General features: G+C 44.7%; 1 protein-coding gene across 9 annotated transcripts in view; it reads right to left on the reverse strand.

Annotated features, from left to right (window-relative positions):
• AMOTL1 (angiomotin like 1) overlaps positions 1–25,277 on the reverse strand; it is a 165,460-nt gene that overhangs the window by 40,531 nt on the left and 99,652 nt on the right. For all 9 annotated transcript variants that reach the window (XM_090030460.1, XM_090030455.1, XM_090030441.1 and 6 more), the window contains 3 exons: positions 17,734–18,022; positions 7,703–7,847; positions 5,779–5,868 (listed from right to left, as the gene is read on the reverse strand). In XM_090030460.1, coding sequence (XP_089886586.1) covers positions 5,779–5,868; positions 7,703–7,847; positions 17,734–18,022 — 524 coding nt within the window. The remainder of the gene's footprint in view (positions 1–5,778; positions 5,869–7,702; positions 7,848–17,733; positions 18,023–25,277) is intronic.

Raw genomic sequence — 25,277 nt, forward strand, 5'->3', positions numbered from 1 at the left:
CCCATCCAGGGTAACCTGCCATGCGTCAGACGGCATGTGGCATGGGTATTCCCCGGGTACAAGCAGCAGTGGCACAAGGTGCGCCACTTGATAAGGTGCGCCGCTGCTTCTTGTCTCCGGGGAAACAAACATCCACGTTCGTGTGGACGTGGCCCAAGAGGCAGAGTACTGAGAGCAGCAGGATGACCACTTCAACCCCCACTGCTAGGCTGTGTGCCTAGGCCAACCAGTCACATTAAGGCAGGACCTTTGGATTATAAACTCCAGGTCTCTGAGTGGCTCAATGTAACAAAGTAACACTGAGAAATCCAGTATTTACTTTCGCTCATTTAGGCAGGTGTAACTCGCAGTGAGAGGGGAACATGACAACAGTATGGATGAACAAGAGTTTAGCTAGGCCAGTTGGGAGGATCAAGTTAAGGAGCCCACTGGAGGAGTGCGGTGAGGTAAGAGTGCATGAGACGGGTGAGGAACAGCCATGTTTCTGTTTGTGGGGCCCTCCTTTTACTGGAGCTAATTCATGCCTGCTTCTAGGGATAAGGAAGGTTCAGCCATATGAGGACCATATTCCTTCCATAACCCTCCTGTTGGGGCTGCTGGTCAGGGCCTGGTGCAATTTGTGGCTCTCCACACAAAGTTGCAGTGGCTACATATCCCTAGAAGGAAGGCAGCTGCGCACACAGCCATCCCGACTCCTGGGAGTTTGAAAATCAGATACTAAAGATCCAGGACACATTTCACAAGAGCAGCAGGTTTAACCCCTGTGTCCTGGCTGAATTCCAACAGAGGTAATTACATTTCACCTCCCTTAATTCCTCCTGCAGTTTCAATTACAACTGGTACGCATGTGACAAAGCTCATCAGAAAGCTTGCCATGTCAGGGACTGCAAGACTGATGAAAGATTAAATGGCTACAGGAATTAATGCTCCAGAAAGACAAGGTCCCAAGGCAATGTCTTTAGAATTAGCAGCTGGAAGCTAAGAGAATTGAAACAGAATGAAACCCTGCACTTGTTGAAAAATAGATGTTGGATGTGATTGAGAAATCATCCAGAAGTGAGTACTTCTGATTCAGCATGGAAGCTGTTAATGTTTCTCTGCCTGGCTTCCCTCCACCCCACTGGGCTGCTTGCGCAGTGGGGGCCATGGGTCGAGCCAGCCGAGGTAGCACCCAGGGGTGTTTAATACCCCTCCCTCCCCTTCACCTGAGGCTGCTGCCCAGGATGGCTCCAGCCACACCCCTCCCCGCAAAAGTGGCTAGTGGGGGGAAAGCTCAGCAGACCCCAGTTGGGGTCTCCATGCCAGTGGGAGAGGGGGGAGGCAGGGGGGTTTAATCCCCCTCCTTCCTCCCCTTTGCCCGAAGCGCTGCCCTGGCCAGTGTCTGGCCATGTCCCTCCCTCCGGAGACAAACCTGGCAGGGGCTGCTTCACTCTTCTCCCTCCAGGCAGACCCTGGCTGGGGACCTACAGGCCAGGGTGGGGATTTAAACCCCTCCCCAATCATACTCAGCAGCCTGCTGAGGCCTGGCCATGCCCCCCGCCCCTCCAACTCAGCTTCCCTCCAGCTTTCTGGCCACTGCCAAAGGGAAGGGAGGGCTCGTTCTAGCGCTCCCCAGCTTCAGCTTGAGCCACTGCAAGTATATGGCTGCATTTCCAAAATCAAAGGTGAATATCTGTTCACTTACTTCTCGGTTCAATCTACACAGGTCAGACTAACCTGCAAAGATTGAATCAATTCAGGTTCAGGCTTTCTGAATGTCTGTACTTAGCCCTAGAGCATACCCTACAGCAGAATTTGGCCATTTATACTCTCTTGGAAAATGAACAGAAGGATAATCCGCTGGTAGGATGCTAAGTTTAGATGTAAGAAACCTAGGTTTCATTCCCTTTTTCACCACAGACTAGCTGAGCCATGTTGGGTAAATTGCTTTAAGGTCCCTCCTTAAAATGCACCTCTACCCAATGACCAATCTTTACACAAATGAATAAGCACCAATAAGGGAGAAGAACTAATAAGAGGGGTGCTTCCTATTTTATGAGTTAATCTGTAAGGTTCAAATCTACCCTGCCTTCTGCCAGGCAAAATCATGACATTTTTCATTACAGCACATCCCCTACCACTCATTTGTGTCCCCAGTACATTGAGGTAGACACTATCACTGTGGTGTTATTACTACAAAAAGAACGGGTGTATTTTTTTTTTTACCTCTTGCTTCCATATTTCTGTTTAAGGATGTACAACACTTCTAAACAGTTGGTAGGTGAAGTGATCTTAGTGTATCCTGCAATGTAGGAGTTCCTCTTTGAATGACTGTTTCAGTGCTTCAGGGGTTTTACTGCAGTTGTATTATTGGAAAATAATACTGTGTTTACAGTATTATCCACCAGAAAGACTTAAAATTCATGAGTTCAGGCCCCCAGAATCATGAGTTTAGCTTGAACATAATAACATTTAGTAAATAATATATGCTGGCTTTCTTTATTTGTCTTCTGGTGTTTGGATGTTTAAAGTTCTTTCAAACTGTTCTTCCCACTCAGGATGGCTAGAAAATTACTGCTACTCTAAGAAAACCACTAAGTATCATGAGACACATGATAAAATCACAAGAGTTGAGAACACTGTGCTGCAGCACCAAGAGCATGCCAAAGATTTTAAAAATTATTCTTTAAATCTAAATAAATAACAAGATCTAGGGGTAAATGAAGCTGTGCTGAGGGTTATCAGGCTGGAATTTAACCTCCCAGATACAAAGTACTTTCAGTTTTTGGGCTACATCACTTCGCAAAAGGGTCCTCAAACTAAGCCTGCAAACCACTGAACCTCACTTGCAATGGGACACCAATGTGACTGCCTTCTGTCCTGGAGGAAGAACTCACAAAAATACCTGGTCAGCAGTCACAGTCACACAAGGTACCTGTAGATATATAGGATACCTGCTCTGATGCATTGTAATCGCAGCGTGTCAGAGCAGACTCGATTAATTTAGTCTGCTCAAATCCGCTAATTAGGTTGCTCCAGCAGCCTTGGCATCTTGTGTATTCAGTGCCTTTGCACTTTAAAATGGTGGCAGGGAACTGAAATTAAAGCTTATCCAACTTTAATTAAAGCACCCCTGCCACCATTTTGAAGTGTAGGATGCTGAATATACAAGACACTATGGGCACTTTAATTAGAGTGGCCCCAGAGACCTGCTCAAATTAAAGTGCCTCCCACTCCCGGAGCACGTATAAAGACACTGGCAGTTCCTACCAAACCTGACTAGCCAAGGGGATTTCCAGTACATCTGGAAAAATCTAAATGCTTCAGGGATCTTAAGCATGTTGATCAACACTATCATAAAGCTATTTATTCTACAAGCTGTGGCTGTCCAGAAAACATAAATAGTAAAACAGAATTCTGAACCCCTTGTCTCTATTTTAGGAACACTTTCCATCATAGTAGCAACATTTAGCTCTCAGCACAGACCAGCGGACACTCCAAGCATCCATGCCATTTTATGTGATATGATCTCAAATAGCTATACTTGTCCTTAAGCTGTGAGTTGATATCAGTTATATGCAGAGCGTGCAGCACATGGTTACATCATTATTGCTATGAATGTGCCGGTAAAAGCATGTTTTGAAGCAGAGTTTTTGTCAGACAAGAGACTGTGGCCCTATCTGTACTAGAAATGCTAGCCACCAATGCTAGCCCTGAGTATAGCTGCATGGGTATAAACCTGTGATGTAGTAAGGCAGAGTCATTGCAAGTTGCCATCTGCACTGGGGCAAACTGGCCCTGCTTGAAATTGCCCAAAGGGTAGAGAAACCTATATAAAAAAAATGGGAATTTTTATAGATCTTGTACTTTTATAAAACTTGAACAACAGATTTACTTTCTGTATTCAGAGCAAAACTTACTGCTGATACTGGTTAACACTGAAGTGCTAGCACAGCAATGGAAAAATGAGCTAGATTCTCCTTTACTTTGTGCATCAACAACCAAATTATCAGTGATTTCCCATAGTGGCATCTTTGTTACTGATGATGTTGCATGAGTCAGAAAGAATGCAGTACAGCTTCAAGTCCAAAGTGGAGTTTCCTGGGCCAGTGGATGGGGACCCTATGTCAGATCCGCAGCTGGTGTCAATCAGCATTGCTCCACTGACATCATTTAAGTGAAGATGTTTTATAGGAGTGAAGGATCTGCTACCCGCTTCCCTTCCCCCTGCTTCTCTGGCCTTGCAAACTTGTCCAATTTGATACAGAAGCCATGGAAAGGGAATAAACCTTAAACCATAAAATGTCATTTTGCAGAGAAATTTTCTCCTTAAATATTCTTAACTTTGTGGAATCCACAGTCACATAAGAGTATATCTGCTTCCTAGCAAGCTTTCATTAAGTACGTAAAGTACACTCCTTTCGTGTTAGGATTCTATCCAAAAGGCACTCAAGCACCCAGCTCTCAAAGTGGAATTGCCAAATGCCCACCTTCCCCATACAGTGAATGAGGTGGGTTCAGCACCCCAGAATAGGGTTCACAACACACAGCACGCTGAGCTTGGGGATACCTATCACAATCACTAGGAAGCTTTGTCTGAGGTTTTCTGTCAAACAAGATCTGAATCAACTCTACAGACATCTAAATGGGACTTAGGTAGAAATTAGGCACTTGAATCATACGAAGTGATCCAAATCACTTAGCTACCTAGGTTAGGTGCTTCCATTTTATACTGAAAAGCGCCTTAGGAACCTAAAGTTGGACTAATGAGCATTCTCAGAAGTAAGAGAGATCAGCTTAACTCCTACTGCAAAATCTGCTGCAATCTGTGTGAACTTGGGAGGTTTGCCTGAGTCCCTGTAGTGTGTGAATCTCAAATGGCATGAGACAGACAATAAGGGACAGAGACATTCAGCCCAGCCAAGATGGTGGCAGTTGTGGCACGTAGCAGAATTTTCAGCACCTAAGTAAATGTACCAGTGACAATTTAGGCTTGTATGGCCCCTCTGGCACCTCCTCAGTTTGTGGATGGCTCACTCTGGCTTACACACATGAACTACAACTAAGCCTAAATCCTTTTCTGGATCTGGCCCAAACTCTTTTGTGAGAAGGATATTTTTGTTTGATATCTCCCTGGCCAAGGTCCTAGTAGAGGATTGTTTTTTAATAGATCTGCAGCATGGTGTGGTACATGATTTACCTTCAATAAGGCCTAATGTTATTAGAAACATATAATAGTAATCACATATCCACAGGCTAAATTATAGATTGGAGTTATTGGAATATTAAGACTATTTGGAGGTCCTTCAATTTCTAAAATACCAATGAGCCTGAACACACAGCTACTACTTTTCTTACTTGCAGGAAGTGGATGCTCCTGATATCATGAGAAACTGTAGGATTGCTGTCTCTCCGGTCCCTTATGAAAAGGGGGCAGATTCTTCTCTCATTCACTTTGGCATCAATTCAAGGTAAACCCAATAAAGTCAGTGGAGGTTACTTTGGATACAGCCCAGCTGAAAAACTTGGCTTTGCCAAAATGTATGCGTCCCAAGAAACTATCTTGCAAGCAACACTTTACGTTATAAATATTTATACAAAATAAGCTAACTCTTGTTACCATGAGCTCCCGCTGTTCAGAAGAAAAACATTATATGCAGTCCAATCTGTAGTTTAAGTAGGGTTACATGACAAATTAACTGAGTAAAACCAAACCACAAAGGCAATAAAAATGATAGCTAAGCATCCTCTACTCCAGCTCAAATCCATATCTTCAGAACAGATTAATGCAGTACTCACTCTGAAAGGCATAAAGGCCCTCTGTTGCCTTATCTTCATGCCCATCAAATTCTCTGCTGGCTAGCTGCCTATTGGCAGTCTCAAGTCGTTCTGCATATAAACAGGAAATACTTTAAGTATAAATATATGTATATAAAATTATAGGCCAACCAAGAAAATAAGATGCATGCCAGTGGGATGCTATAAATAGATCCTGAGAAGGGAGATATTAAAATGGAGGAGACTGAAGTATATATGAGTGGAGCATGAGACCCCACACTCCAGAAGAACAGCCTTTTTTTCTAGTTGGTAACAAACTGTTTATTGATTGGCAGAATTCACGCCTTCATAGATTTTCAGTTCAGAGGAGATAATTAGATCTTCTAGTTCATAGCACAATGGGGCTCCTTTCTTGGTTGGCCTTTAGGAAGTTATAATAAACAGGATTAATAATAATAGTTTGATCTCCTACATAATGCAAATAATGTTTCACTCTACAACAAACCTAGTAACTTATGGCTGACTAAGAATCTGTCCCAGAACTTGATTTAAAGATGCTGAGTGATGAAAAAACCACCTCATCCCCTTAGTAATCTGTTCCAACCATTTGCTATCCTTACTGTTAAAACCTGCACACCATTTCCCATCTGAGCCTCTCTAGCTTTCAGGAGATGAGGCCAACATCAACAATCCAGGAAATATGATGGACCTGAGCACAAAATGTGCCCTGAACTGCAGCATATGATTTCTCCAGCTTGCCTATACCATAGCCTCAGTGAGTCCCACTGAAGACCACCCTTCCCACCTGTGCTCAAAAGCATACTCCAAGCCTGAACACATGCCAGTGAGATTGTTCCAGGCTTGTGCCTCTGTGCCTGCTCTTAGACCCTCCATCTCTGACGGGACTAAGAGGTCACTGACGAAGAGCCCAGACCAGCCTCCAAGGCAAGCTCTCAGGTTTGGAGAATGTCAGCAGGCATGGGTGGGCAGGGCACGGGCATCCTCACTAGGATCTGCCACCACTGCAGCGTGGACAAGTTCCTTGTGGTTTGTATGTAAAAGTCAGCTCCATGGTAACAGCTAGCATGGACCCAATGCTTATATCCCCTGCTTTAGGTATAATGGGATGATGAAATAGTGCACAGGCACTGTGCTGAGGGTTTACACAGGGGTGACTCACAGTTTAAGGTCAAAGGCAGTTGTGCTATGGCCAGCAGCTCTGTATGTCACCACGGAAAGACCTTCACTGAAGAGCAGCAGCTATTGATGTAGCCAAAGCTCTGCTTGGAACCGTGACTCCCTCTGCACATGCTTATGGTTCCTTTCACTTCCAATCAGGCACTGATCAGTCTACATTGCCTTCACTCCCTTGGCCTTAGCTGTAATTTAACTCTTCACCTCCTTTAAAGCTTGCCAGCTTCTCTTCTGTATTGTGTACAAACATGGCCTCACCTTTTAAAGGGTGTCCACTGGAGAAGAATCCATGCACTTTCACCGAGTAGTCTACAATTTGCACTTGCATTTGCATGCAAAAAAGTGCCTCCTAATTTCTGATACTCAAAGGGAAGCCCTGATAATGACTCCCCTCCCTTTGTAACTATAAAGCACTTCAATATTATGTTATGCTATGCTACAGCTTATTGCCGAAGTCCTTATAGATAGCTGAGATCTACACGTTGGTGATCCTGGGACTAAATTAGTATTTTAAGGGCTAAAACAAAAACCTTTTGCTTAAAGCTGTTTTTCATGTATGTTTGTACCCAGGGGGACAACAGTAGTTTTGTCCCTTACCAAAGAAAAGAGGTTGATTTCTCAAGGGGTTTACCTAGAACACTCAGGAAACTGTTTGTCCAAAGCCTGCGGCTGGTGACGTGGAGCCTGATAATTTTGGAGAGATAAGAACATGTCACTTGGGGTGAAAACAGCTGTAAGGAGCTTCACATACCACGGAGATCCCTGTTGAAATCATGAAGTCTCCTAATTTCTCCTTCGAGCTTGTTTCTCATAGCCTTGTCCAGAGACTCTCTCTTAGTGGTGGTCTTGACCAGGCCCTCATAGGCTTCTGAAATCCTTTGAATTTCTATTTCAAACTGAAAGGAGAGAGACCTCTCATTAAAGCAAGGCAGGAATGCATATCATTCTGACATTCGCTTTGGAACATTTCAAAGGGGGTTTTGTATGTCAGGGCCGAAGAGTGTTCCAAGTTTCACATAAGCATACGGTTCTATAATAAGACTTCTCATAGACAGATGACAAAGCTGATCCCTGTGCATGTTTGAACATTCCTACTGCAACGAGCAATCAACTCCCCACCCACGCCGAAAACATCCTGCTACAACAGCATAACGCAATACTTAGCCAAATGCTTCTGAACAAAGTCAAAGTGGAGATCAGTGTGGCATAACAACTTCACCTTCTCCTTCACTTTCCATTTCTTCAACAACAAAGGCCTTCACCTGAAAGCTGCCCTGGGAGGGAAGGTACTAAGGAAATAGGGTGGGCTGCATTTTATCTTAGAAAGGGTTTGAAGAGGCAGGTTTATTACCTGACCATGAAAGATGATTCCCAGATGAAAAACTCAGCTGTGAACACCAAGTCCCCACGTAAACCAACTGTGATCAGTTTTACACCACTATAATCCATCGCTTTCAAAGGAGCTACTCCAGTATAAGTGAGAACAGAACTGCACTTAGCAAAAAAAAGCCAAAACCCACCCCCAAAGTTTCAACACCCTTCACTCTGAAAATGGGATTCAAATCCAAACTTTCGCCAACTCCTGGATGCCTAGATTTGGTATGTAGACTATTACAAAGAGAGACTTATATTACAAACTTAGATCCCAGGCTGGATCCAAGGGTGGCAGCAGGAAAGTTAAGTGCAGGGTGTGGTTTTCAGCTATGATAACGAGCTTGTAGAGTCCAGAGATGAGAGATATCTATTAAAAAAAAAAAAAAGAAGACATGATGGATATGAACCTTATAAACCAACTAAATCAGAGATGTATAAGCTTTCATGAGCAAGAGCTCACTTCATCAGCTGCTAAGTGAAGTGAGCTTTTGCTCATGAAAGCTTATGCATCTCTGGTTCAGCCTGTAAGGTGCACCTCTACTCTGCCTTCTGCCAGACTTCAGACTAGCATGTCTAACCTGCCCTCTCTGAAAATAAATACAAAGTAACAACCAGAGCTTTAGCCTGTGTCCTGCCACAGCTTTACTGAAAATAATGGTGCTACACTGACTTACACCAACTCAGGGCTGGACTCTATGTTTCCAGTCCTCACATTTGTTAAGGAAAGCCTAAAGGTAGCTGTAAGAACCAGTAAACAAATACCAAGAAGACAGTATTCATTTTTTAAAATCTCATGATTTTTAAGCCAACCTCATGACATTTTAGGCCTGACTCATGATTTCTGGGCACTGGATCTGAGTCCACCTCTGCTTACAATAGACTTCATGCAGCCATGAGAACCCTGTAGGGAGGATGCGGCTATTGGACTTATTGCTGCCAACTGCAGCACTGGAAAGTAGAAACCCAGCTGGTATCACAGTAATGAAAAATATTTGCAAGATGACCTGAAACCATGTGAAAGCAACATAGACTCGTACTTCATCATCCAGATTTGCCATAAAGTTTGGGAATATTTAGAACTGTGCGTGATGTGAAACTTGGCAGAGTTCTGATACGGAATGAAGTAGGAGAAACTCAGCCATTTCCACAGACTTCCAGTTTTCAATTTATTCAGATGCTCAAGATGTACAAATCTTTATGATGGAAAGTAGTATGGTAAATAACGGAACAGATCCAAAGCTGTCAATAAAAGTCAATAAAATATCTCCTAATGGAAACAAAGGAGATCCAACTTGGTTCAGGCCCCAAACTTGCCAAGAATCACACCACGTATTCAGCTTTCCTGATCATTTACCAAGTGTTATGTGTTTTACATCATTATAAGTAGTCAGTTTTTTAAAAATGCCTTTGCCAACAAAAACTACCTCCTGTCCATTGCTTCTCAAGTGACACTCAATCTTCTGTGGCATGAAGAAAACAATGACCCTTCTACATAGTGGGTGCATCACATGTGAAATTAGTGTGATGAAATAAACTCTGGCACAGTTCATGCTGGACTTTAGTGCTCCCGGAAGCAGCATTTACATGTGCACCTGGGACTGCAGCACACTGAGCTTGAGCAGTGCAGCCCCTGGCTGGCAGGGGACTTAGGGGGGTCAACCAGCCAGCCTGGAGCTGCTCTACCTTGGCTCAATATGCTGGAGAGGGGCTGGATGAGGCACAAGGGTGCTATAGTAGGAGGCTATAAGTGTGTTGCAGCAGAGTAAATAACTCCCTGTAAGATGGTACTTGTGTCAGGCAGTACTAACCTCCGGTGAAGTTAATTAGTTTACTCCAGTCTAATAGCTCCGTACATGTAGATGGTAACGCTTTACTGTGGAGCTAACGAGGCAACTGCAATAAGTGTCTCATGTAGATGCCCCCTGTGAGCTGGTATGTTCTGAAACACTTTTCTAGTCCTACCTCAAATTATCATCCTAACTTCTTATTTTGGTTTTAAAAGCAAGGGCTCCGGGAAGCAGCATTATTTTTTAGCTAATTTCATTGTGGAAGGTGGACTTTTCTCCTAGCCCAGCTGACATAGGACAAGACACCAGTAACATTCTGACCACGGAAGAAAGCATGTTTAAAGTAACTCTACAGAAATCATGCCAGTACTTTGTTGTTACAAGACAACCACCTGGCATGGGAAGAGATTTTATTTTATGCTCTTTCCTATATACAAATGGAGAACTGGTCAGCAGTTTCTTTCCCAACAGCAACAGGCAAACAGGCTCAAATATGATCCCTTACCCTCTGTCCCCAAAGAATCCTTGTCCAACCTGAATCTTTCCCATCCTGTCCAAAATAGCTTTTCTCACGAGATTGTATCCAAACTTGGCTGCTTTACAGGAGATGAAAAACAAAAATGACTGAACATTTTAAAACCTCATGAGACAGCCTCTTTTTTGCAAGTTTCCAGGATACTTTGCAAAATCATACTTTTTACTTAGTTGGCTTTTGCTTCACAATAACACTTACCACCCTGAACTTATAAAAGTGTTTTCCATGCATGAGAGTAAAGTAATAGAAAGTTATAGATTCAGAGATTTCAAGGCCAGAAAAACCTATTATGATCATGTAGCCTGGCTTCTGCCATCTGGCCGTTTGTAAAGCTTCCCCACTGGCACTGACAAGCTCTATCTGACTTAAGAAGTCTACAGGCCAACCAGGAGTAAGGTACTCCTGGATTTGGTTCTGGTCAAAGGTGATAATCTACTGAGCAACCTGAGGATCGAAGGGAAGCTAGGTGACAGTGACCATGAGAAGATCACTTTCTCCATCTACCATAAGACTTGGAAACCATCAGTAGGGCAGAAATCCTTGATTCTAAAAAAGCTGACTTTCACAAGCTTAGGAGATTGGATGGCGAGGCCCTGTGGAACCACTGTCCAATGGAGAAGGAAGTCCAAAAAGAGTGGTTGTTCTTCAAGGATACAATCCTTGAAGCACAAAGGAAATCCATTCCTTTTCATAAGAAAGGCAGCAAAAGGTCTAGGAGACCCCTTTGGCTCAATAGGAAAGTCAATGACCTCCTGAAATCAGAAATAGAAGCTTATAATGATGCAAGTCAGGAATTACCACCAAGGAGGAATACACAACAATAGCCCACACCTGTAGGAAGTGGATTAGAAAAGTAAAGGCAGAAACTAAAATCAAATTGGCAACAGGAATCAAGGCCAATAAAAGTCCTTCTTTAGATATGTAGGAAGTCGGAGGGAAAAAAAGGGAAACATAGGGCCCCTGCTCAGCAAAATGGGACAGCTGATAACCGACACTCAGGAGGAAACCAAACTCCTAAACAAATACTTCACGTTGGTAGTCCATCAGTCCAAGGGTGTTAGCCTGCTTGACAGGATACAAGATGATCAAGGTAGGAGTGATCATCCTCTCGTAGTTGGTGAAGATTTTGTGGAGGAATATCTAGAGAGGCTGGATATCTACAAGTCAGCAGGACTGGAAGAACTACACCTGAGAGGGCTGAAAGAAATGGCCAACATCATCGTGTGACCTATGGCAAAGGTATTTGAGGATTCGTGGTACTCAGGAGAGGTCCCAGTGCCTATCTTCAAGAAAGGGAGAAAAGAGGACCCAGAGAATTAGAGGCCAATCAGTTTTACCTCAATCCCTGGAAAAATCCTGGAAAAAATTATCAAAGTATTCATTATTGGAAGGCTAAGAGAAGGCATTCTTCTACAGGACAGCCAACATGGCTTCACTGCAGGCAGGTCATGCTTGACCAACCTTTGTCCTTCTATGATCAGGTAACTCACCATCTAGATAAGGGAGATAAGGTTGATGTCATATATTTGGATTTCAAAAAAGCCTTTGACTTGGTCTCCAACGATGTCCTCATGGTAAAATTGGGAAACTGCAGCTTCAACTACTTTATGGTCCAGTGGCTAGGTAACTGGCTCCGAGGTAGGACCCAGAGTGTATTAATAGACGGAACTGAGTCAACAAGATGGAAGGTGACAACGTGGTAGCCCTCAGGGTTTAGTACTCGGACCAATGTTTTTCAACATATTCATCAATGATTTGAATTCGGATGTTAAAAGCATACTGGCAAAGTTTATGGACGTCAACAAATTATGCGAGAATGTGGTCACACTTGAGGACAGGTTGACCTGGACAGGCTTGCAAAGTGAGTGGATCAAAACCTGATGATGTTTAACACGGAGAAATGTAAAGTCCTCCATTTGAGGAGAAATAATCCCCAACACACTTATAGGCTTGGCAGTGTTACACTCACCAGCACCACAGCTGAAAGAGACCTGGGAATCGTGACAGACCACAGAATAAACATGAGCCACCAAAGCGCTGCTGTAGCTGGCAAAGCGAATCAAACAATGGTATGCATCTACCAGTGCATCTCAGGCAAAACTAAGGCTCTCATTCTTCCACTTTACTTGGCCTTGGTGAGACCGCAGCTGGAGTACTGTGTTCAGTTCTGGGCGCCACACTTCAGGAGGGATGTGGAGAAGCTTGAGAGAGTACAAAGGAGGGGCACGCGCATGATTAGAGGTCAGGAGAGCAGGCCATACAAGGAGAAACTGAGGGACTTGGGATTGTTCAGCCTGGAGAAGAGAAGACTTAGAGGGGACTTGGTGGCAGCCTATAAGTCTAGAAGGGGCATATGTTAGGGTCTGGGGGAACATCTATTCACCAAGGCATCCCAAGGGAAGACAAGAAACAATGGACACAAACTGCTTGAAGATTGCTTCAGATTGGATATATGGAAATATGTCTTTATGATTCAAGTGCCTATGGTCTGGAACAGACTTCCCCCAGAGGTGGTACAATCACCTACCCTGAAGATCTTTAAAAAATGACTGGATGTGCATCTTGCTGGGGTCATCTGACCCCAGTCGTCTTTCCTACTCAAGTGCAGGAGGCTGGACCGGATAATCTCGTGAGGTCCCTTCCATCCCCTAACATCTATGAATCTATAACATAAGCCAAAAGAGTTCACTCAGCAATTCAATCAACCCCAAACATTCTGGCTGCTTGAGGGCATAGCTTTTAGAAAGATATTCCATCTGCATTTAGTCTTCAAACAATACAGAAGCCAGCACATTGAAGTCAAAATTGTCCTGACACTTCCTTTGTTGAAAGTTTGTGCCCTATTTCTCACCTAATTTTAACTAATTTCAGCTTCCAGATACTGGGTCCTGCTATGCCCATTGCCAGATTAATCAGTCCTTTATCTTCAGAAATTGTTTCAATTTTCTTCATCATCAATTTGGATGCGGGGGTGAAAAACATCCTGTTTAAATTCGCTGATGATACCAAAATTTGGGGTGAGGTGAGTACGCTAGTAGGGAGGGAAAGACTGCAGCAAGACTTGGATAGGTTACAGGGATGGGCTAGCAAAAACAGGATGCGTTTCAATACTGACAAGTCATTACTGACTCCAAGATGAACTTGGGCCGACAATGCGAGGTCACGTTGGAAGGGTTAACCGCACCTTGTCATGCATCCACAGGTGCATCTGTAGCAGGGCCAAAGAGGTGATCCTCCCGCTCTATGCGACACTGGTCAGGCCACAGCTGGAGTACTGTGTCCAGTTCTCGGCGCCCCACTTCAGGAGGGATGTGGACAACATGGAGAGGGTCCAAAGGAGGGCCCACCCGCATGATCCGGGGACAACAGGGCAGACCCTACATTGAAAGACTGCGGGACCTGAACCTGTTCAGCCTTCACAAGAGAAGGCTGAGGGGGGACCTGGCCACAGTCTATAAACTCTCTAGGGGGGACCAGAAGGGTTTGGGAGAGGCCTTGTTTCCCCTAGCATGCCCTGGCATAACAAGGAATAACGGCCATAAATTGTTGGAGAGTAGGTTTAGATTAGACATCTGTAAGAACTACTTCACAGTTAGGGTGGCTAGGAGCTGGAACCAACTTCCGAAGGAAGCAGTGCTGGCTCTTACCGTGGGGGTCTTTAAAAGGAGGCTTGATGCATACCTAGCCGGGATCATTTGAGTCCAGCTTTTTCTCCAACGCTCTCACGGAGAGGCAGGTATTCCAGACCTCGGATTGTTCTTGTAGTTCTTGTCCGAATCCTCTCCAATTATGCAGCATCCATTTTAAAGTTCAGACATCATGACTGGATCACAACTGTCAATTCCACAAACACTACTATCTTCCTGTGTTAATTTTTTACTCTTTGACGCACTATAACAGTAGTGCCCAACCTTTTTGTCCCACAGGCTGGATAAGCGATGCTATGTCGGTCCACGGACAGGATCCGGTCCATGGGACCAATCTGGCACGCAGTGCTGGCCCCAGTGCAGTGCTGCATGGGAACCGTCTGACTGGGTCCAATCTAGCTGCACGGGAATGGCCCCATCAGGGCTGATCCAGGTGTACCGGGCTTGGAAGTTTGGCAGCAGGGAAGTGAAAGCGGTGTTGATTGGCACCACTCCCCTGCTACCAAATTTCTGGAACTATGGGGAGTCCCATGGGCTGGATGACATGGCTCCACAGGCCATATCTTGCCCATGGTCCAGGGGCTGAGCACCCTGGCTCCATAAAGTTCCTACTGCAATGACATTAATGTACTATTACATCCTGGTAGTTTAACAGCTTATTAGATCTGATCAATACAGTTACATAGAGCAAGTGAGGCTTTTATCCCATCCTCTAAACACCATCATTTTTCAAAATGCCCTCCACCACATAAGCTCCTTGCCCAGTCCAGCTGTACTGGCAAAGGCAGGCTTGCTCTAGGATAAAATGAGGACTTTCATCAAAGCCACTCTTGTTTAAACATGATAAAGTGGGAGGAGAGGAACACCAGTAAATGACGCTCATGTTTCTCAGCAGCACTGCAATTTCCTTCACAAAAAACCCAATCCCTTCTGTCCCTTGATAGTTTCTAGTGCCAATCCACTCAAACAACCTACATGATGAGACACTGATAGAAACCATGCCAACCTGATAATTAAGCTTCAAAGAGGTAACATTCTCGACCAAAAAGAAAAAGGCAATGAACAAATGAGCTAAAAAAGAGATATAAAAAGGATAACAGCTCATTTATAAAAATGAGACAACATTTCAAACAACACTGGGATTAATCACTACCTTGTAACTCACTGTGAACTATCTATTTAAGTATGGTGTAGAATCTGATACCACTTGGGGGACAATCTGTGCTTAACAAGGAGTTGTATACATCATGGACAGTCTGTTTTTCTTTCCCCACTATTTTTATTCTATTTTGTTCTATTCTGTACTATAAATAGAAGTGGTGGGGAGGCTGCTACTCATATTGTTGATTTGTTTCATAAATTTATATTTTGCTTAGAAAAAAATACATAGCTTTTTCATTTCAATAATACAAAGCAAGTTCCATGTCTTTTTAAAAAATCCGTCATCACTTCAACTATGTGAGATACTCTTCTATGGGAATAGATTAATTTGTAGAGCTGCTGAAGACCCACAGCTCTCCCTCATCCCCAGAAATAATTTAGATTGACACCATTTGTGCATTGCATCCAAATGGGTAAGAAAAGAGCCCTTTTAGATGAATGACCAATGAATGTAACAACATAAGAAGTGCCATTCTGGGTCAGACCAACGGCCCATCCATCCCAGGATCCTATCACTGAGGCTATAAACAGAATTCTCTCCCGGGGTGCTCAAGATCAGATCCTGAAGCCCTGAAAGCACCTACTTGGGTGGCTGGATAGTGCAGGTAAGTCCATGCTGCCCACACTTTCCCACCTTAAAACAAACAGATGTCCACTTCAAAATGGCAGCTCAAATTAATGCCACAATAACAGCCACAAATTTGCACATTTGTGGCATGACAAAAGGCATGGATGTCCTTTTGTTTTCACTTTGCGCTGTCATAAAAATGTTTATGGTGGCACAAAGGCGACATCTGTTTCTATCCTGACAGTGGCTGAGGAAACTTGTCAGATCCCAATTACAAATCTGCCAGAATCCACAGCAGAGACTGGCGGGCAAGTTGCAGTTGAGGGTTTAAAGCTTTGGATAACCCCCTGGCTTTTCATGCCTAGTCACTGCATTTGTATATGCTGCTCATGCTTGTTTATCATTTGTGCATACGCACAGAATGGTGGCTATTGCCTTTGCACATAACCATTTATTAAGTTACTGAAAACAGCCCTCAAAATTCTAGCTGAGTTAAGCCGCCAGATATTATCCTGGAGAAGAGATACCCTAAAGTACCCATTTTTGGCACTGAGTCTGATTTTTAAAGAGCACCAGCTTCCCTCAATTCTCTGTTTTTCTGTTATCGCCTATTGTTGTTCTGTTGCTTTAGGCAGTTAGTTACACACTTATCCTTCCTACTGAAAAGAGCTTCATTCACTTTGCAGGGCACGCTGAAAATATGACAAAAGCATCCCTATAAAAGATGTCTGAACAAAGGCACTGCTTTATTATTTTACATATGATGTGAGAGCCAGGAGTTAAAGCCAACACCTTCAAACAGGGGAGCCTAGGTTTAGAGATCTAAATCCATACAGGGGTCTTTGAAATCACCTCTAAAAATCAGGCTGCTGATAGAGATGTCTGACAACCATGATCTGATTCTAGGGGACCTTTTTGTGTAGTGTAGTGTAGTGTAGTGTAAAAACATGTGAAACCAAATCCCAAAACATCAGTCAACCCTTGGTTCCAGTATATTATATTTCTATTAAAAAAGAGTGGGCTTATTGCAAACCTATTCAAATATGCACTACAACACTAGACATATTTTGTTATAATTACTACATATATTTTGTACAATGTGCTACTGATTATGCTACATTTGTAACTAGGTGCTGGCTTAAGAATACCCTAAATTCAGATTCTGCAGACTGACAAGATGACTACTGAAGGGGGGGTTCCCTAAGATTGGCATTAAGATAATGTGTGCAAAGTAAAAAAAAATGTTTCCAACAAAAGGAAATATGACAAGCCTTCTGTCTTTGTGATGAAGGCGTCTACATGGCAGCCTTTGTCTTGTGTCTGGGGCTGAGTGATAATGACACAGGGAACCACAGGCTGCGTTAAGCAGTTTGAGGGACTCAGTTTAAGGGTTACGTAGGGTTTGAGCTGCACTCCAAAGTTTTGCTGGCTGAGTGTGGATGCAGCTGTGCTAACAGAAAAAGGAGCTCTTCTGGCTTAGCTTGTGCTGTTTGGCTATAGCTACGATAGCTAAAAACACCTTCAGCCAGCACATGCATTTTCTCCGCCAGGGTTCTCTACCAACATAGATATGCTGACAAAGCTGTCACGGCAGTATCTCTGTTGTGTAAATAAGCTGTTCTTCCCCATTGTCTCCACTACCTGTTCCTCTTTACACATAGTGCAGAAGGGTCTTGCCTATTTTACACCCTGAGAGTACCCTCCACCTACCTTCTGGAGTTTGTCTGCCTTCTCATAGTATCCTTCCAGCTCCTGCCGTAGAACATGGTTCTCCTCTGATAGCATCTCCACCATTTGCTGTGCACGTTCCACAATGGCAAATGCATCGGGCGTGAGCTGCTGGCTGGGCGATGTTGCAGATGGAAGCTGCACAGCTCCGGCTGCGGAGAGTGGAGTCAGGGAGGCTGAGTGCAGTGGGCCGGTCACGGAAGATGCCTGGGAGGACATTGGGCTGTGCTGTTGTGCCGGCACTGGTGGAAACGGTGCTTGGCATTGTCGGCTACATGAAAAGCAAATGTAGAAGAGAATAACATTGACTTGGCAAAACTTTCCTGAAAATCCACCACTTCTCAAGACTTTACGGTCTTTGAGATAAGGAATATCTTTACCCCATATATCCTTCGCAATGGGGTCCTGAATCTTAGCTTCTTGCTTTACCATAACTCAGATACAACAACAGCAATCAAGGTAACTTGTCCACTCACCTGCTTTTGGCTAGGATTGATTTATCTGGCTCTCTAAAACAATGCAGACACATCCATCCCCAAACCCTGTCCTTGTTTAGATGTAACAACTAGTGTTACAGAGCTCAGAAAGCCTCTCCCCTCCTTACAACATTATCCAGGAGCATTGGGAGATGGATGCTTATGACAAACAAGCAATATATTACTCACCCTTCAAAAACCGTTCCCTGCCTGGAGTGAGCAGGTGAGCAGAATGCTGATAGGCTGAGTTAGAAGCAAAGAGGAAGTGAAGTGAGTGAAATAGCTACAGCTGCTGCAAAACTGCTGGCTGGACAACCCTGATCAATTATCTCAAATCATCAAAGGCAGCCTATGTTGCAAGACCTCATTATGATACTCAGTCAAGGGTATGAACAGATGAGTTATGCACAGGCGTATTAAACACCTGCTGATCTTACTGCAAGCAAGGTTAAGAAAGGACTTCGTCATGGTCTGTAAATACCTACACGTGGATGTATATTCTGATAGGAGATGGGCCTTTAACCTAGCGGATAAAGGCATAACTAGATCCAATGGGTGGGGGTCAAGCCAGACAAATCCAGAATGGCTATAAGGAGCAAATTTTTAACAGGAAGGATAATTGTGTCTTAGGTCCTTACTTGGCGACAACTCCTGCAGTATCTTGAGCACCTCAAGGACTTCAATATACCTACTCTCACAACTCCCTTATGAGGCAAGGCATACTGTCATCTCCATTTTAAAGATGAGCAACTGAAGTGAAGGGTATGAATATAATACACAAGTCAGTGATGTGTCAAGACAGTGGAGCCAGTTCTAAGCAAGTTAACCTGGGCAGCAGAAGCAGTCTGACTGTGGGAGCCTGTAGTGGGAGGGTAACTCACACTACTAAGAATTTGTCATGATAAATTCATTTGCACAGTTAGACCATTACACCATTAAGTAGGGTTGATATACACTAAGTGACTCACCCAAGGACACACAGAAAGTCTGTGGCAGAGGAGAGGACTGCACCTGGGCTCTCAAGTGCTAACAGTATCCTAACCACTAGTTTTCCCTTTCTCTGATTAGCCCGTCTCCATAGCCTGAAGTCTCTCAATCAAGACAACCTATTTGTCCTAAATAGTGAGTTCTAGTTTAACCCCAAGTTACTAAGCTCAAAGCAAAAATCATTGTTCCCTGTGTTTATTTTTTTGCCCTGTCTGATGCTAGAAATCAGACAAAAAGATTGTAATTATCCCTTTTAGCCTTGAAATCTATCAACAGTATTACTTACACAGCACATTTCATTATAAATACATAACAAATATTATTGCTGTTTACATACTGTATTCTATAGTGCATGGTGGAGTATCCAAAAGCTCTTTCCAGCCTAGATCTGCTCTCACTGGGTGCATCTACACATGCAATTAGTACAGAGTAATAAACTTCAGCGTAGTTTGTGCCAGAGTTTTATTTCTCCTAAGTGCAGTGTTTATACATGCGCCCAAGAGCACAGCATGTTGAGCCAGGGCGGAGCAGCCCCGAGCTGGCAGAGGGCCCAGGTCAGCCCCAGGTTCCAGCAGGTGGCATTGGGCAGCGGAGGGGCTGGGGCATGAGGATGCAACAGCATGGAGCTAGGCAGCAGGGTTAGGGTTAGGTGGAGGGAGAAACAATTATTTGGGGGGGGGGGGGGCCGAGCGCACATGCACGCACGCTCAGCTCCCTCAAGTGGGGCATGGGACAGAACCACAAGCGGCTTGTCTGGGGGTACCTGGCACAGGGAGGGGGTGGCAGCTCTCGCCGCTGTGTGCACCCCAGGAAGGCATGGTGGGGAGGCAGACTGCAGCTTTGGCCTGGCCTGGTACTAAGCCAGGCTCTTCCAGGCAGGGGGCTGGGCCACGCTGCACTCAGGGTGGGCAGTGCTAGGAAGTGGACTGGGGGGGGCTATGGTGAATTTTAGGGTGCCTGCAGCCCCCCCAACCTGTATCCCACCCTCCCAACACTGCCACCACCGCAGCCTGGCCCAGCTCCTACCCCTCCCCCCCACCAGTAAGAGTCCGCAGCCCACCTCCCCTGGCACAGATCCAGGAGCACATGCCCCCCCATGCCCTCCCAGGTTGTGCACAGCAGCAGGAGCCACCACCCCCTTCCCATGCTGGGCACCCCCCCAGATAAATCGCTCGCGACTCCATTCTGCGCCCCAGCCCCACTTCTGCTCCCTCCCCACCCCTGCTGCAGCCACCAGAAGCCCGTGGCCAGGCTGCCTTGTGGCCCTACCACTGCCCCGTGTTTGGGAGACTAAGCCCCATTAGCACCCCCCCTTCCACCGTCTATGCCCAGCACTGTAGCACCCTCATGCCCCAGTCAGCCCTGGTCACCATCAACATGTGTGCTGCAGCGCACTTAATGACTGCTGTGGGATAGTACTTGTCCTGGACAGTACTATCTTACAGTGGAGTCAATTTATTTACTGCACCCCAGTTGAGACACACGTGTAGGCAGTGATGCTTTACCGTGGAGCTAATTAGTTAACTTCACAGTAAAGCACATGTAGATGCAGGTACTGAAATTAGCCTGCCATTCATTTCAATGAGAGCAGAGCTGGATCAGTGCTGAATGGTTTCAAAAGCACAGGTCTCTGTAGTACAAATCTTACTGCAGTCTAGTAACTATGGCTAGGCAGGAGACTTGTTTGCCAGCTTACAACTATCTCTTGTCCATGTGACTTGTGTCAAAAGCCCAGTCCTATGAAAAGTGTGGAGCTCTGTGAGGAGTTGGCTGGTCACATGGCACTATATTCCATGAAAGGAAACTAAAAATACACTAAATGCTTTTCTAATGGTAGATTCCACATGAAAATTGTTGCAACTGCTGTAGAGATGTCATGTCATCAGGGCTGGGAGAGGAGTGATAATTTGTTGACCTGTGAGTAGGTGGCAATTGGCTTCCTGCAGTTGAGAATGGGAGGAGAGATGCCCATGAAAGTCTCTCTCTCTCTGAAAAGATGTTACACACCATAGAGAAGCTTGACAACCCTCTGATGGCACACATGGGGCCAGGTGGCCTTTTTCCTTTTTTATGTCCTTACAACAAGGTATTTTAGCAAAATTTACAGATTCACTGGAATCTCACATGGCCATGCTGTGAGCGCTTCTGCTATGGCCCTGATTTTGCAACCTCCAAGCTGTCCACCCTGTGCCTTAGTACCTTCACCACCCCCTGGGCAGGTAACATAAATTGCTAAAACTCTATTGTCTTCAATGCTCTATTTATGCTCCCTAAAGATGTGAAGTATGAATTCCAGTCACCTAAGTGACTTAGGAACCCAAGTCCAAATGGAATCCCAAGTCACTTGCACACTTTGAAAGCGTACTAGCAGTACCCAGCTCAGCTCGCCCTCCACCTCCAGCCAGAGGGCAGGCTGAGGAAGAGCTGGGCCAGGCCGGGCACATGCTGGCAGGGTGGCACCTGCTCCAGTCTGTCTGCCTTGCTGCCACACAGCAGCAGAAGTGCTTGCTGGCAGGGAAGCAAGTCTTCTGATCCAGCCCAGGAGCCCTCCCACCCCCCGGCTTTATTTCTGAAACTTTGGCTAACACTACTACATACTTAAAGTCAAAGAAAGGGCATCAAAATGTAAGTTTACCCAGGGTACTATTTTCCCTCAGGCCGGCCCTGTTTGAGAGATTTTATTCAGTGGTACACAGAGGGATGGGAATGGGCAGGAAGGACACTTGCACAGTACCCTCACAAGGCTACTACTTTGTTGAATACATCATCCTGGTAGTGGTTTTTTAATTAAGTATTCTTACACATTTTCTATTTCAGTAATGATTAAGTTAGTGTGAAAATGTGACTCATCGCTGGGAAAAGAGTGTTGAACCAAACAAGTCAAGTCAGGAAACAGGTTGCCTTGCATTGTTATACTATTTTTCCACTCTGTCGCTGGCAGAAACTCCCTGTTCCTGGCTTCCTCACACCACATGCCATGTCATACATACGACATCATGCGCAATACTAAAGCAAGGTCACCAAGGGAAAAGGAATTCACAGAAGCAAGGACAAGCAAAAACACTAGTAGTTGAACACAACAGCAGTCAGAAAATGGGAATTCCCCTGAAAGGCTATAGCATCAATGCTATCCAACTGGTAGGACATTACAGCAAAGGTTCTCAATGGCCACAACTACATGAGACACTACTGCGCAGTAGCATTGGGGAGCACTACTAGTGATGCAACACTAATAAACAGTAGTAATGACCTACTGCACAGCAGCTCATCACTACTGAGCAGCAGCATCAGAATAAACCCGTGCAGGAACATTACTGAACAGTAACACTGGTTCCTGCACACTCATTTAGTACTTGGTTACTAAACAAGTACTAAACAACTGCACAGTCTGCCACTCATGTAGATGCAGCCAGTATTGATGATGATGGGAAGGAAAGACTATGCATACAATGTCTGCTGCTCTCTTATGTGGAAGGGTCAGCATCATAGGTGACACACTCGTATTGGTTTTCGCATTGTTCAAAGAAAGAAACAGTGTGCATGTGGCCATGTGTGCTGCTGGGCAGAACCTTTCCATACAGCAGAACCCAGATCCTTTGAATCCAGGTGGTTTGCAACCTGCTTAATTTGCACTGTTGCCAAACTAAGGATGATCCACTCAGCAATTTGCTGCGACTTCCTTCAAAGGGTGCGGCTTCTCCACTTGGTCAGAGCTCATTTGGGGTCCTGCAGAACTGACTGGAGACGAGTTGCCCTTTTAAATAAAATACAGCAAATGGGGCACCTCAGTGGTCCCATGAAGCTGTTTGCTGGAGCTATATAAAGCTCCAACCAGTCAGACTCGTTCTCAAGCCCTCATCACTGGAAGAAGGTAAGGTATCTAACCCGGAGAAGTGGTGAGGTGCTACTGTGTCTCCATTTATTAATTCTTATACAGTGCTGTTGAGAGTGGATCTATCTGTAGTGAATTGGCATGTTATGACATGAGCAGTGTGACCCTTCAGATGCAGGAACCACAGACCAAATTCTGATCTCACTTATTTTACATGCTTGTACAAGAGGTATCCTTATCAAATTTCTCAAAGCATATGAAGGCGGGAGACCATTGGATTAGAAATTTTCCATAGATTTTAATCAGTCTCTAAGAGTGACAGCTTATGGAGCTAGTCCTGCTCTCAGTTACTGTACCTGGTTACAGTTCTTGGTGTCACTTGTAAATGCAGCCATGAAATTTGTAGCATTCAGCTCCCATAGTTGGGAAGATAACTGAAAAAATATGAACCAGGTTTCAGCTGATGCAGGATGAACTTCCAAAGCCTGCAGACAGCCTGAAATAATACCTCTGAGAAAGATAAACAGCTTTAGTGATCTCTCCAAGGGTTACTATCTGTGACTCTGAACAGTAAGTAGTGTAAATGTTGACATTGTTAAGGATCATAGAATCAATGAGTGGGAAGGGACCCGGACAGATCATCTAGTCCGACCCCCTGCCATGAGCAGGAAGTAGCACTGGGGGTGGCAAGGGTCATAAGACCCCAGCCAGGTGCCTATCCAGTCTCCTCTTGAAGATCTCCAGGGAAGGTGAGAGCACCACTTCTCTGGGAAGCCTATTCCAGGCTCTGGCCACCCATACAGTGAAGTAGCTCCTCCTAATATCCAACCTAAACCTGTCCTCCCTCAGCTTGTGGCCATTGTTTCTGGTGACTCCAAGAGGGGCCCTGGTGCACAGAGCCCCCTAATTTTCTATGTTTCTATGTTCTATGTTTCATCTGAACTCTCATATAATGAGGGTTCAGATTTTTTGCAGGATCAGGCCTTTTTAAAGTGCTTTGCAGCTATGCACTTCTGTTTGGTCATGGCTGTAGAGCACTTCAAGGGGCCAGATAAGTGAAAATTGTCATTTCTGTCTGCCCCTTCAGTTTCATCTTCACTCAATCCCCTGAAACCTCACAGAAACCCCCTTTGCCCTGTACTTTTCAGGGAACTTAAATAATTCTGCTTCAAAAAAGGTAACAATAAAAAATTGCTAGAATCAATAGTACAAACTGGGTTGTCCAAGGAAATATGCAGCATAACAATTTATGTCAAATGTTTACAAACAGAATGTTACTGACCTATATACCAGGTGGCCTAATTTAAATTTTTATCAAAATAATCATATTTGCTCAAATACAAGATGACCTCCCAATAATTAGATTCTATCTATGGAAAACTGCCGCAAGTTTGAGAACATGTACTCCATGAGCATACTTTGAGCAACACTTCTGTACCTACTTACATACAGCACAGTAAAAGCTGAGTTATTCGGCACCTTACAAGCCAGCATGCCGGTTTGTAAGGGCTTGTAAGGGAAAAGTGAAACCGGAAGTGCCCACCCTGGCACTTCTGGTTTCGTGGAGCCCCCATGGCCCGGAGGAAAGCAGCCTGTGCTGCCAAGCCCCCATGGCCCGCGGTATAGCAGCCTGTATGGGTCCCCCCCCATCCCTCAGGGCCTATGAGGCACCAATGCAGCAGGAGGAGCGGTGACACCCCAGATGCGGCAGAACAAACAGCTGCCCGAAGAGGCAAAGACGCCTATTCGGGTTGCTCAGTTAACTGACATATTTTGTTATCTGAAACCCTCCATTCCCCATAGGTGCCAGATAACAAAGCTTTTACTGTACAAACTACGCATTATACTAGTTCAAAGCCAAAAGGCTCATGATTTATCATGGAGCTCACTGGGCTTGCAAGAATCAACAGCATTACAAGCCATGACCCTGCAGCTCAGCACTTCTCAGTATGTGTGTACTTCAGATATCCCCCCACAAAGGATCCATGTGCTAATTAGCCTCTCGCTCATGACTAGAACTGGGTGTATTTGTCATGAGTCTTGGGATCCTCCAAAAATTTATATGCAGATAAGACACAGGACTACCTGGTCTGGGTCCACCTCATGGAGGATGGAGCCACACTAATCACATGCAACAGGCTGAGAAAGGGGGTGAAAGAGTCTCTCACCTACATAGATGTTTGATGTTTGCCAGACATTTAAGGCTGATGAAGAAACAGGAATAACTGAAA

This window comes from Crocodylus siamensis, chromosome 1, assembly GCF_052110815.1.
Source record: "Crocodylus siamensis isolate JL-2025a chromosome 1, ASM5211081v1, whole genome shotgun sequence".
Classification (NCBI taxonomy): Eukaryota; Metazoa; Chordata; order Crocodylia; family Crocodylidae; genus Crocodylus; species Crocodylus siamensis.